This window comes from Amblyraja radiata, chromosome 17, assembly GCF_010909765.2.
Source record: "Amblyraja radiata isolate CabotCenter1 chromosome 17, sAmbRad1.1.pri, whole genome shotgun sequence".
NCBI classification, from domain to species: Eukaryota; Metazoa; Chordata; class Chondrichthyes; order Rajiformes; family Rajidae; genus Amblyraja; species Amblyraja radiata.
In genome coordinates, this window is record NC_045972.1 from 48,396,188 (window position 1) to 48,409,799 (window position 13,612).

The 13,612-nt window shown below is 42.4% G+C and overlaps 1 protein-coding gene across 4 annotated transcripts in view; it reads left to right on the plus strand.

The window, feature by feature from the left end:
* Positions 1-13,612, plus strand: part of ankrd27 (ankyrin repeat domain 27) — a 58,053-nt gene that overhangs the window by 18,461 nt on the left and 25,980 nt on the right. For 3 of the 4 annotated variants that reach the window (XR_004414553.1, XM_033036438.1, XM_033036439.1), the window contains exons 11-17: positions 279-357; positions 1,407-1,539; positions 4,114-4,206; positions 8,762-8,889; positions 11,058-11,140; positions 11,763-11,878; positions 12,334-12,426. Coding sequence is in view for 3 of the 4 variants with exons in the window: in XM_033036438.1 (XP_032892329.1) it covers positions 279-357; positions 1,407-1,539; positions 4,114-4,206; positions 8,762-8,889; positions 11,058-11,140; positions 11,763-11,878; positions 12,334-12,426 (725 nt within the window). In the remaining variant the exon portion in view is untranslated. The remainder of the gene's footprint in view (positions 1-278; positions 358-1,406; positions 1,540-4,113; positions 4,207-8,761; positions 8,890-11,057; positions 11,141-11,762; positions 11,879-12,333; positions 12,427-13,612) is intronic. The other variant, XM_033036440.1, reaches the window with a different exon arrangement.

Here is a 13,612-nt window from a genome sequence, read left to right on the forward strand (position 1 = left end):
GCAAAGTAACACATTGCAGACACATGATCCTTGAGATGAGTGTGAGTTTTGGAATGGGAAGCTAAGGGCCAGTTCAAGGTTTGGAGAAAACTCTGGTATCACTTGTGACATTATTTATTTGGATATTTGCACAGTAAATGAATCCTGCAATGCACATGTGCTATTACACTGGATACTGAATACAGACCCAGAAATCCCTATGGATCTGCTGCCTATTTGCAGTATACTTAACACGGGTAATTGTAAAATCTTTTGTTAAATTTGTTTTCTATTTTCAGTTAATAAACATTTTATGTCTGCTGATGACCTGCTCCCTGTGCTGCTTTATTTACTTGTCAAAACAGAAATCCCTAACTGGTAAGTTTATGAATATTCAAACTAAAATGTGATCTGGTGAAGTTAGCTACATAATTCTTCACAGATTGCTTCCATTCTTGTACTCAAATTCTCAATGTGTTTTCTGCAAAATTGTACTCTTGCTTCACCATGATATGACTTTTTCCATCCCTGAGCCATGATACTCTTTCATATTTGCCTTGCCAGCACATAATTAATTGCCGCATTCCTGTGATTTCCCAGCTAAAAATAAATATTTTATCGGAGCACACACAAGCACACTTTCCTAAGAACACCATTCTTAAATATAAACTCAGCGGGACAGGCAGCATCTCTGGAGAGAAGGAATAGGTGACATTTCGGGTCGAGACTCTTCTTCAGACTGATGTCAGGGGAGTGGGCCGGACCGAGATGGAATGTAGTCGGAGACAGTAAGACTGGTGGGAAAACTGGGAAGGGGGAAGGGATGGATTGAGAGAGAACGCAAGGGCTATTTGAAGTTGGAGAAGTCAATGTTCATACCACTGGGGTGTAAGCTGCCCAAGCGAAATATGAGGTGTTGTTCTTCCAATTTGCGCTGGGCCTCACTCTGACAGTGAAGGAAGTCCAGGACAGAAAGGTCAGTGTGGGAATGGGAGGGGGAGTTAAAGTGCTGAGCAACCGGGAGATCAGGTAGGTTAAGGCGGACTGAGCGGAGGTGTTCAGTGAAACGATCGCAGAGCCTGTGCTTGGTCTCGCCGATGGAACAGCGGATACAGTTGATAAGGTTGGAGGAGGTGCAAGTGAACCTCTGCCACACCTGAAAAGACTGTCAGTGGGCGATGGAGGCAGGTTCTCTGGATGCTTTCAAGAGAGAGCTAGATAGGGCTCTTAAAAATAGCGGAGTCAGGGGATATGGGGAGAAGACAGGAACTGGGTACTGATTGGGGATGATCAACCATGATCACATTGAATGGCAGTGCTGGCTCGAAGGGCCGAACGGCCTACTCCTGCACCTATTATCTATTGTTAATGAGGAAGTGGTAGAAAAATGTATTGCTGAAATGTTTATCAACTTTTTCTTGTTGCAGGATGGCTAACCTCAGTTACATCAAGAATTTCCGATTTTGCAGCCCAGTTAAGGACGAGCTGGGATACTGTTTAACTTCGTTTGAAGCTGCAGTGGAGTATATTCATCAGGGCAACCTGACTCTTGGTCAGCCTGTAAGAACACTTACATTATTGAGAGACTTATTCATCTTTGCGGCTTTCAGTTTTGTGTGTGAATGTTAACACGAAATTGGAGCTATGTAAGAGAGTGATTGAGAACCTCAAATCAAGTCCATTTGAACAATTGGTAATCTCAGTTTAAACCTAGATGGCGTGCAGTTTTGAAAGGAAGCAGTAACTTGTAGTCTTAAATGATTAAATTAGCAAATCCCTGAATACTGAGCAATAATTTGTGGATAAGTGCAGTCATTAAGAATGAAGGTAAACAGTGAAGGTAAACAATGAAGGTATGGAGAGAAGGCAGGTACGGGATACTGAGTTGGATGATCAGCCATGATCATATTGAATGGCGGTGCAGGGTCGAAGGGCCGAATGGCCTATTCCTGCACCTAATTTCTATGTTTCTATGATAGTTGCAGAGCAGACTGGGATGGTGGTATGAGACGGTGGCAGGAAGTGGCACTGATTGAGTGTCTGTAGTGGTGATGGTTTCAATTCTGCGGGAGGATCGGAAGGCTGAATCCATGTTCATCACTTATTCTAATAAACGTCACCACCATTGGCCAGTTCAGAGTTTTGAGTGGAATTTGCTTAAAGTTGTGAAGATGAGATGTTTGTAGATGTCTGAGAATTGGCGGGACTTCCACGAATGATGAAGCCGTGGACATGTTATGTTGTAACTGGGGTTTAGCGTGTGGTGGAGGTAGTAAATGGTGACAAAATTAGATGGGAAGAAACACAGGGAGAGAGGGTTATGGACTAGGCTCATCCCAATCTGGCCACATGGGATGGGAGCAGGTGGCTGAGCAAGTGGGGGATTAGTAACAGCAGGAAAGGAGCAATCAGAAGTGGTGGCTGCTGCTAGAGAGAGCAGTTTGCTGGAGGTGTGCTGAAAGGTTTCATGGGCAGATAAACAACACTGCAGTACTTGCCACATTCAAAACAAAGATGAGACTAGAATACTTGATCAGAGGGAAGTGGAGCAATTAGTTAGGAAGTAGTGGGAATTCTAAAACCCCAGCTGGAATGTGCTAAGAAGAATACATTTTTTGACCAAATAATTTTACGCTTTAGATCAAAGGACAAATAAACATAGTTGTTGATTTTGATATTCAAAGTTTACTGGGTTCAATTAAATGATCCTAAGATTAAAACAACAGTTTTGTTTTTCACGGTTGATTCAATAACCCTATAGTCCTCTCTCACCCTTTCAGTAAATAAACTGGATAACTATTTTTGCAAGTCATACTGTGATAATCTGTTCAAAAGAGACCTTGTTGATTTCATTTTTTGAATCCTCTAGGGAAGTATTTTTAGCACCATTTCATCTCTCATTTCCACCCAGCATCCTTCAGGCAAATCAAGTTGACTAAAAGCTGGGGATTCCAAAATGAACGGTTTATTCCAGAAGTGGGGACCTTGGCATGTGGTCTTGTGGAAGGGGGACAGGGCAAAGGGCAGAGGGCAACGGGCTTTACTGTTAGACCATTGAGTCTAATGGTATAGCAGTGACATGCTGAAGAGTAGGTCAAGTTGCACCTGGCCCTCGGCTCTACCCAAAGGTGGGCAGGCACGGGAATGATGGGGCATTTCATTTCAATGGGTTTGCCAACCTGGAGAAATTTACGAATAAGTTTGCTTATTTTAATTTTCCTTTATGACAAGAGATGGCCATAAAGCCAGGGAAACTCCTCGAGCACTTGTTGGAAAAAAAAACCCCCCAACATCCCCCCCCCCCCCCCCCATCAGTTCTATTGATATTCAACCTACAGATCTTTCAATAAAAGATGCATCATGCAGGATTTATTTTTGTAAAGGTTCTTGGGATATGAAGGGCGTAAGTACAGACATGCTGCAGTGTCACATTTGGAAAAGTACCACATGATGATTGTTTGTAGGTGGCATAAATAAACAGTATTTTTTAAATTATATTTACTTTTCTTTATCATTCTGGCACTTTAGAATTGATCAGTTGTTGCTGCACACCAGTCTTCCTGTGATTTATGTGTTTTTAATTGAATACACTTTCTGTTTGAGATGTACAGTGCCCTCCATAATGTTTGGGACAACGACCCATTATTTCTTTATTTGCCTCTGTACTCCATAATTTGAGATTTGTAATAGAAAAAAAGTCACACGTGGTTAAAGTGCACATTGTCAGATTTTAATAAAGGCCATTTTTATACATTTTGGTTTCACCATGTAGAAATTAAGCATACATGAGCAATTACAGACACCTGTGAAGCCAAGTGTCCCAAACATTATGGTGCCCTGAAATGGGGGGGACTATGTATAAACACTGCTGGAATTTCTACATGGTGAAACCAAAATGTATAAAAATGGCCTTTATTAAAATCTGGCAATGTGCACTTTAACCACATGTGATTTTTTTTTTCTATTATAAATCTCAAATTGTGGAGTACAGAGGCCAATAAATAAATGATGGGTCTTTGTCCCAAACATTACAGAGGGCAGTGTATTATACAGTGGAAATGATCAGATTATATTGGTAATAATAATGCTGCATTGTTATAAAATAAACTTTTCCAAAATGTTTGTTATTTCCAGGGATCAGGTGAACTAAATGATAAAGCATTTTTCAGAGAAAGAATGAACTTGCTGTACCAGCCACCATCAGCTCCAATAGATATTTTATTTGAGGTGAATATGACATCCATCTATATCTATCTTTATATATTACTCATAGTCTCGTCTTGCTTCTATCTATCTCTCTATGCATATGTGATCTGGGACCTACGCCAAAATGGTACACAGTAGTGCAAACATTTTTGCACCACCTTACTCACCTTTGTCCCGCGGTCGTTCCTATAAATTTTCAATAGTTGATAGGTGCAGGAGTAGGCCATTCGGCCCATCGAGCCAGCACTGCCATTCAATGTGATCATGGTTGATCATCCCCAATCAGTACCCCGTTCCTGCCTTCTCCCCATATCCCCTATCATTAAGAGCCCTATCCAGCTCTCTCTTGAAAGTATCCAGAGAACCGGCCTCCACCGCCTTCTGAGGCTGAGAATTCCACAGATTCACAACTCTCTGTGTGAAAAAGTGTTTCCTTGTCTCCGTTCTAAATGGCTTACCCCTTATTCTTAAACTATGGCCCCTGGTTCTGGACTCCCCAACATCGGGAACATGTTTCCTGCCTCTAGCGTGTCCGAACCGTTAATAATATTATGTTTCAATAAGATCCTCTCTCATCCTTCTAAATTCCAGTGTATGCAAGCCCAGCTGCTCCATTCTCTCAGCATATGACAGTTCCGCCATCCCGGGAATTAACCTTGTGAACCGACGCTGCACTCCCTCAATAGCAAGAATGTCCATCCTCAAATTTGGAGACCAAAACTGCACACAATACTCCAGGTGTGGTCTCACTAGGGCCATGTACAACTGCAGAAGGACCTCTTTGCTCCTATACTTAACTCCTCTTGTTATAGAAACATAGAAACATAGAAAGTAGGTGCGAGAGTAGACCACCAGGTCCGTCGAGCCCGCACCGCCATTCGCTCATGGCTGAACACTAAACAGACACACTTACCCACAAACAGTAGACACAAGACACAGAACACAAGACACTACCCTCCCCTTTATACCGCTATCACCCCTCACCACCCCAAGAACCTCGTGATCTCCTGGGGGAGGCAAAAAAACGGATAAAAACCCAGGTCCAATTCGGGAAAAAAATCCGGGAAATTCCTCTCCGACCCCAATCCAGGCGATCGACACTTGTCCAGGAGATCACTCAGGTCTTACTATACTAACCATACCTAGGTCCATATCCCTGCCCTCTCCCCGTAGCCCCTTATCCCCTTGGCAGCTAAAAAACCATCTATTTTAGTCTTAAATATATTTAAAGTTTCTGCTTCCACTGCTCCCTGGGGCAGTGAATTCCATAAATTAACCACCCTCTGGGTGAAGAAGTTCTTCCTCATCTCAGTTTTAAAAGAGCCCCCCCTTATTCTGCAACTATGTCCCCTAGTTCTAGTTTCCCTGATCATTGGGAACATCCTCGGTGCATCCACCCGATCAAGGCCCCTCACGATCTTATATGTTTCAATGAGATCGCCTCTCATTCTTCTAAACTCCAAAGAGTAGAGTTCCAGCCTACTTAACCTTTCCTCATATGTCAATCCCCTCATTGCAGGAATTAATCTTGTAAACCTTCGCTGCACTGCCTCCAGGGCTAGTACATCCTTTCTTAAGTATGGACCCCAGAACTGTACACAGTATTCCAAATGTGGTCTCACTAATACTGTGTACAGCTGCAGCAAGACCTCCGTGTTTTTATACTCAATCCCCCTAGCAATAAAGGCCAAAACTCCATTGGCCTTCCTGATTGCTTGCTGCACCTGCATACTAACTTTTAGTGATTCATGTACTAATACCCCTAGATCCCTTTGCGTTGCATTACAACGCAGCTCCTCCTCATTTAGAAAATAACTTGCCCTATCTTTTTTTTTCCCAAAGTGAATGACTTCACATTTATTAGTATTAAATTTCATCTGCCAAGTTGTTGCCCACTCACCTAGCTTATCTATATCCTTTTGCAGACTCTTCCTATCCTCCTCATCCCCTACTTTTCCTCCCATTTTTGTATCGTCCGCAAATTTTGATATATTACACTTGGTTCCCTCCTCCAAATCATTTATATAAATTGTGAACAACTGGGGTCCCAGCACCGACCCTTGCGGAACCCCGCTAGTTACCGGTTGCCATCCCGAGTATGAACCATTTATCCCCACTCTCTGCTTCCTATTTGTTAGCCAATCCTCTACCCATGCTAATATATTACCCCCAATCCCATAATTTTTTATTTTTAGCAATAGTCTCTTATGTGGCACCTAGGCCAACATGCCATTCACTTTCTTTACTGCCTGCTGTACCTGCATGCTTACTTTCATTGACTGATGAACAAGGACCCCCAGATCCCGTGGTACATCCCCTTTTCCCAACTTGACACCATTTAGATAATAATCTTTCTTCCTGTTTTTGCTACCAAAGTGGCTAATCTCACATTTATCTGCATTAAACTGCATCTGTCATGCAGCTGCCCACTCACCCAACCTGTCCAAGTCACCCTGCATTCTCATAGCATCCTCCTCACAGTTCACACTGCCACCCAGCTTTGTGTCATCTGCAAATATGCTAATGTTACTTGTAATCCCTTCATCTAAATAATTAATATATATTGTAAACTAGACCAAGTGCAGACCCGTTGGGTCTGTTCCCCCAACGTGCGGGTGTGGGGGGGAGGCGGCATGCAGCGTCACACATAATAACTATCCCCCCGCACTCACGCTAATTACCCCCCTTGATATTATATTAATATTATTAATTTGCTCCTTTTACCCCATAACCACCCTATCTACTGACGCATAGCCCCCAACTTGCAGTCATATCTAGAGAGGGGGGGGGGGGGGGGGGGGGGTAGAGAGTGAGGGCAGAGAGAGAAGGGGCAGAGACACAGAGAGAGGGGCAAGAGGGAGAGGGGGGTGGTGAGGAGGAGAAGGGGGAGGGTGGGTGAGAGGGGAAAGGTGGGGGTGAAAGGGAGGAGAGAGAGGGTGAGAGTGAGGGGGAGAGGGGGGGGAGAGGTGAGGGGGAGAGGGGGGGGAGAGGTGAGGGGAGAGGAGGAAAAGAGGGGAGAGAGAGGGGGGGAGGGGAGAGGGGGGGGAGAGGAGAGGAGAGGGGGAGAGGAGAGGGGGGGGGAGAGGAGAGGGGGGGAAGAGGAGGGGGGGGAGAGGAGAGGAGAGGGGGGGGGAGAGGAGAGGGGGGGGGAGGAGGGGGGAGAGGAGGGGGGGGGGGGGGGAGAGAGTGCCTTTTTATTTCAACCCAAACCCCCCAAACAACCATTTGCAGGCAGTGCTTTTTTACTTTAACCATATTTTCATTTTCAAACCACATTAAGGGTACTTACTCACAGTTGTGTGGACCTGTGTTCAGTGTTATTCGCAGCCCAGAGAAACGTGACCCTCTGCCTTCCTCCAGCTTGCAGACTAATTGAGGCACACCACTTCCTGGTTTTATAGTCCATCCCCCCTGCCGCCAGCGGGGGCAGCAGAGAGAATGGGGAATTTTGTAAAATCATTAATATCTCTGTCATTTTTCATCGACTGGAAAAATCCTCGGCACACATGCAGCGGAAGGGGGCTCTGAGCGAGGTGGCCAAAAATGACGGCCGTAGTTGGCGGCGTTCTCTCGGAAATCGCAGCACAGATGGGCAAAACTGGTCAAGAACAGACTTTTAGTAATATAGATAGATAGCTGCGGTCCCAGCACCGAGCATTGCGGTACCCCACTAGTCATTGCCTGCCATTCTGAAAGGGACCCGTTAATCCCATCTCTTTGTTTCCTGTCTGCCAACCAATTTTCTAGCCACGTCAGCACTCTACCCCCAATACCATGTGCCCTAATTTTGTCCACTAACCTCCTATGTGGGACCTTATTAAATGCTTTCTGAAAGTCCAGCTATACTACATCCACTGGCTCTCCCATGTCAATTTTCTTAGTTACATCCTCAAAAAATTACAGAAGATTCGTCAAGCATGATTTCCCCTTTGTAAATCCATGCTGACTCGGACCGATCCTGTTACTGCTATCTACATTGATGTGATATTTCACAAGTTATTCATAATTTATAAGTTTAAAAAATTCAGGTTTAACAGCTAAATCTCTGCTGGCCCAGCTTGGAACAAAGTTGTAATCGCGGAAAACTCAGCCCTTCCAGCTCAACATGAGGGGGAGGGGGAGGAGGCAATTGCATTATTTTTTTAAAGTCCTCGAAGCAAGAGGAGGGGGAGGCATTGCTGGGGGATACGTCCCTGCACAATTGGGGGCTATGGGTGAGTGGTGGAATATTGCGTAGGGGAACGGGTTGCGTTTGGGGACCAGGCCTCCCATGTGACAGGGACCCAGTTGGTCTAGTTTATTATAAAAATCAATTCTGGGTATTAATGAAAAAGGTTTGAAATGTACTTTAAAAACCTATATATATACTGTTGAATCAGCATATAGGTCATTAATTAACCTTCATGAACATGACGGGAATGTTCTGAACTTCGACAAATAACAAATTAATGTTTTTAACATTCATTTTGGTGAAATGTTTGCAGTACAAAACTAGGACATTTGAAATGTTAATGAGAAAATAATATACATCCTCCATGCCGAAGTGTCCACCTGAGGTTGTGCTTATTTCCTGCAGCACATTGCAGCTGGTAACCAGGCAGAGGTTGAAGCATTGTTGAGTGAAGGAGAAACGTACGAGGACTGTGTTCAAAAGATGTGCCATCCTCTCTGCTTTTGTGACAGCTGTGAAAAGCTTGTGTCAGGGTAAGTTGGTCATCAAATAACCATCTAGCAGTTATGTGTCTAATTGAAAGAATACCAGTCCATGTTATGTTTTATTACACTGGGCTAAGTATAGTATTTAGACATATGAACTTAAAAATGGTTGCTAATCATTTTAGTTTCCAAAGTGCAAATCTCCCCAAAATGAATGTAAACCTTGAGTAGATTGCCCCAGCAGTCATTTCCTGGTGGAAATGCATTGAATGTCACGTCGGACTGAAATTATTCAGATTGGTGCTCAGACAAACTTTGAAATGACCATCACTAATTGCGCAATGCCATTTCTGTAATGTATTCATACATATTCATGTATATGTTAATGAGTTGGTGTTGTATACAAGCAGGGAATGTTGGGTAATAAAGCTCTCTCTCTCGTGATCCAGGCAACCTGCGTGTAAGTTGTTATTCATTCTGCCGTCCGGAATATAACAATTTCCTACTTTACCAAGAAATTGGCTTTGCAAGAATAATTTGCAACATTTACAGATAAATCGCAATGGAACACAGCAGATTGTAGGAAAGATACTGGAGAGGATTTTGAGGGATAACAGGTAGATGAATTTGGAAAGAGGTTTCTGTGCCGGTCATTTTTTAGCTTATCGTTCTGAGTCTAACCCACTGGAACCGTTTCAAATATCTTTTTGACCAATATCAATTTTTATTGTGGAGTTCGAAATGGACGTTGACATAAACTTCATGACAGTTTCTGGCAACAGTGAGGGGAATCTCAGCTGTGGTCATTGTTGTTTTAACACATGACAATACCTTACTCAAAAATTAACATTAACCTCTCAATGATTGTGGCAATGATAAATCTAGCATATATGGTAATTTCAAGGACTTTGTAAGAATATTTGCTTTCATAGGATGCTTGATTATTTGTGATATTATATTGATCCTTTATTATCTTCCAGAGTGCATTAAAACAGAGCTAACTAAAGGAAACGGGCAAATTAGGTTAAATGATGGTTTCCATGCAGTATTAAGACTCTAATTGAGATGCAGTAACAGATATTCAAGGTGACCTTTCAGAATACAGAATGGGTATATTCCAACAAGAAAGAAAAATGTACATTTGCCATCAGTGGTTAATTTAAAAAAAGGTTGGTTAAAGTTAACAGAACATTAAAAATAGCAGAGGCTGAATGCGAGATTAGTAAGGCAAGTAAAGATGGAGGCAAAACTAGCTAGAAACATTACAAGCAGTACACGTTTTTATAGATTCTTAGAGTCAGCAAAGTGAGTGTTGATTCTTTAGAAAGTTAACCTGAGGAATTAATAACGGGAAATAAGGAAATGGCGGATGCATTAAACTGGATACTTTGCATCAATCTCCACTATAGAGGTTAACATCTTGAAGTAAGAATTGGAAGCAAGGTAGAATCTCTGAAAGATTGCCTTGAACAAGCACGGGGTGATGGTGGAAGCAGATACAATAGGGGCATTTAAGAACATTTTATTCTATAGAATTGGGCTTCATTGGTATGTGTCAATTTACAAGAACTGAATCCCATCATTTGCCGCAGGGACAATGCAAATCAGTGACTCATTTCTGAATGTTGCTGCTGAGACATTTAGTTCATTGCTAGTGTTGACCCAGTGGTGTATTGTCCACTGTGTGTCAGAGAGGGTGAAAGGGGGGATGGGCGAAGATGCAAGAGGTGTTCCTGCTTGTAGGCACCAATGATGGTCACATCAGAGAATGTCAAGAAAACACAATGTCTGGAAAGATGACAAGATACTAAAAAAATTATAATAAAGAATTGTCACAGGAATTAGAGAAGATAAATAAGTGGTAGTGGAACAGAATAAAGGAAGGGAAAGAAATCTGTCTGAAAGGACCCCGAGCTTCAGGACTGGGTGGTTGTGATTGTTAATTGCTGATTCCAGAATCCATCACGTTTCCAATATCTATTTGAAATACTAAAGTTGAAACAGCCACTTCCTGCACTTCCAAGCACCAATCCTGCACCTTCAACTTCTCCTAGACAGCAACTTATGCACCAGAAAATTACAATTCTGACGTGACAAGAATATTGTTACTCTTTATGGAAACTTCATCATGGTGACACATTTATTTTAATTTTTGTATATGATTTAAAAAAATCGTAATTTGAATTTTCTGGTCAAACAAAGGTTTTATTTTGTAGTAGGATGAATGACCCATCGATAGTCACTCCATCGTCCAGAGATGACCGGGGATATACACCTTTACACGTGGCTGCTTTCTGCGGTATGTGTTTTTAATACTCAGATTTTTTAAATTATATTCAAACTGAGTTTTAAATGTAAGCATAACATTGTTTATTGAGCTGCATCCAGAGCACATTATTGACAATAGACAATAGGTGCAGGAGTAGGCCATTCGGCCCTTCGAGCCAATGTGATCATGGCTGATCATCCCCAATCAGTACCCCGTTCCTGCCTTCTCCCCATATGCCCCGACTCCACTTTCTTTAAGAGCTCTATCTAGCTCTCTCTTGAAAGTATTCAGAGTACCTGCCTCCACCGCCCTCTGAGGCAGAGAATTCCACAGACTCACAACTCTCTGTGTGAAAAAGTGTTTCCTCGTCTCCATTCTAAATGGCTTACTTCTTATTCTTAAACTGTGGCCCCTGGTTCTGGACTCCCCCAACATGGGGAACATGTTTCCTGCCTCTAGCATGTCCAAACCCTTAACAATCTTATATGTTTCAATGAGATCTCCTCACATCCTTCTAAACTCCAGAGTGTACAAGCCCAGCTGCTCCATTCTCTCAGAATATGACAGTCCCGCCATCCCGGGAATTAACCTCAGCAATAGTTTTGTTTAAAATGTTCTTCTAAATAATAAGCTAATATATTGCATCCTCAAGGTCAGCCAATGATGATTGATGTATTGGCATGTAAAGGAGGTGCAGTTAATGCTACAGACTATCATGGATCCACTCCACTTCACCTATCCTGTCAAAAAGGCTATCAAAATGTCACTGTAAGTAGATTCAACCGAGATTTTCAAGACTAAACTGTTATTCGTCTTTCCAGTGTAAGTAAATGCAATTATATTTAAAAGTGAAAGTTATTGGCCATGAAGACTTACAAAAAGTTGTATAATGCAGTGAATGTAAATGAAGAATAACTTCATGTCAGCAAGTTTGTAGCTTGAGGCACCAGTACTATAATACTGCCCACTCTCCCCACTCAGTTGTGGAAGTAAGATATTAACTCCAGGATTGTTTAGGCTAAATAACATTTCTTTGTAAATTAAATACTGCAGATGCTGGGAAACTGAAAATATTCAGTAGGTCAAGCAGTATTTGTGAAGAGAGAATCTGAGTTAATGTTTCAGGTTGTTGACTGTTTTATCAGGACATTGACAAAAGTAAATATTTTATTTTAATAAATTAAGTACACAACAATTTTAAATTATTTTCCTTTCATATATAGTTACTACTTCTGGATTACAAGGCCAGCACTGAGGTACAAGATAATAATGGAAATACAGCACTTCATTTGGCTTGCATGCATGGTCATGAAGATGTGAGTTTTAATATGTTACTTGATTTATTGGTGCGGTTCCTTTATGTCTACAAAGCCCTTAACGGGCATGCCCCCACCTACATCAAAAGTCTGCTTACCCACCACACCACATCCAGGTCCCTCAGATCGGCCGACTTGAGGTTACTGACCATCCCGCGGTCTAGGCATAAGCTCAGGGGTGACCGTGCCTTTGCGGTTGCAGCTTCTAAACTGGAACAGCATCCCCCTTCCCAGCAGAACTGCCCCCTCCATCGACTCCTTTAAGTCGAGACTAAAAACTCATCTTTACTCTCAAGCCTTTCTTGACGTCCTCTGAGGGAGGGCTATATGTATGTATGTAATAAATCTATGAACCACTGTTGTATAACGTTAGTACCTCCACCAATGTAAAGCACTTTGGCCAACGAGAGTTGTGTTTTAAATGTGCTATAGAAATAAAAGTGACTTGACTTGACTTGATAAACACATAATTGTGGATGCATTGGTGATTATTTTTCAATGTTCTATAGATTCTGGATCAGTTCCAGTAGTCTGGAGGGTATGTAACCCCACTTTTTAAGGAAGGAGGGAGAGAGACAACAGGGAATTATAGACCAGTTAGCTTGACATTGGTAGTGGAGAAGATGTTTGAGTCAATTATTAAAGATGTAATAGCAACACATTTGGAAAGCAGCGACAGGATCAGTTAAAGTCAGCATGGATTTATGAAGGGGAAATCCAGCTTGACTAATTTTCAGGAATTTCGTGAGGATGGAACAAGTAGAATGGATAAGGGAGAGCCAGTGGATGTGGTGTATCGAATTTCAAAAAGCCTTGGACCAGGTCCCACACAAGAGATTAGTATGCAAAACTAGGGCACATGGTATTGGGGGTAGGGTATTGACGGATAAAGAACAGGTTGGCAGACAGGAAGCCAAGAGCAGGAATTAACTAGTCCATTTTAGAATGGCAGGTAGTGACTAGTGGGGTGCTGCAAGGCTCAGTGCTGGGACCTCAGTTATTTACAATATGTATCAATGATTTAGACAAGGGAATTAAATGTGACATCTCCATGTTTGCGGCTGACACAAAGCTGGGTGGCAGTGTGAGCTGTGAGGAGGATGCTATGAGGCTGCAGGGTGACTTGGATAGGTTGGGTGAGTGGGCGGATGCATGGCAGATGCAGTATAATGTGGATAAATGTGAC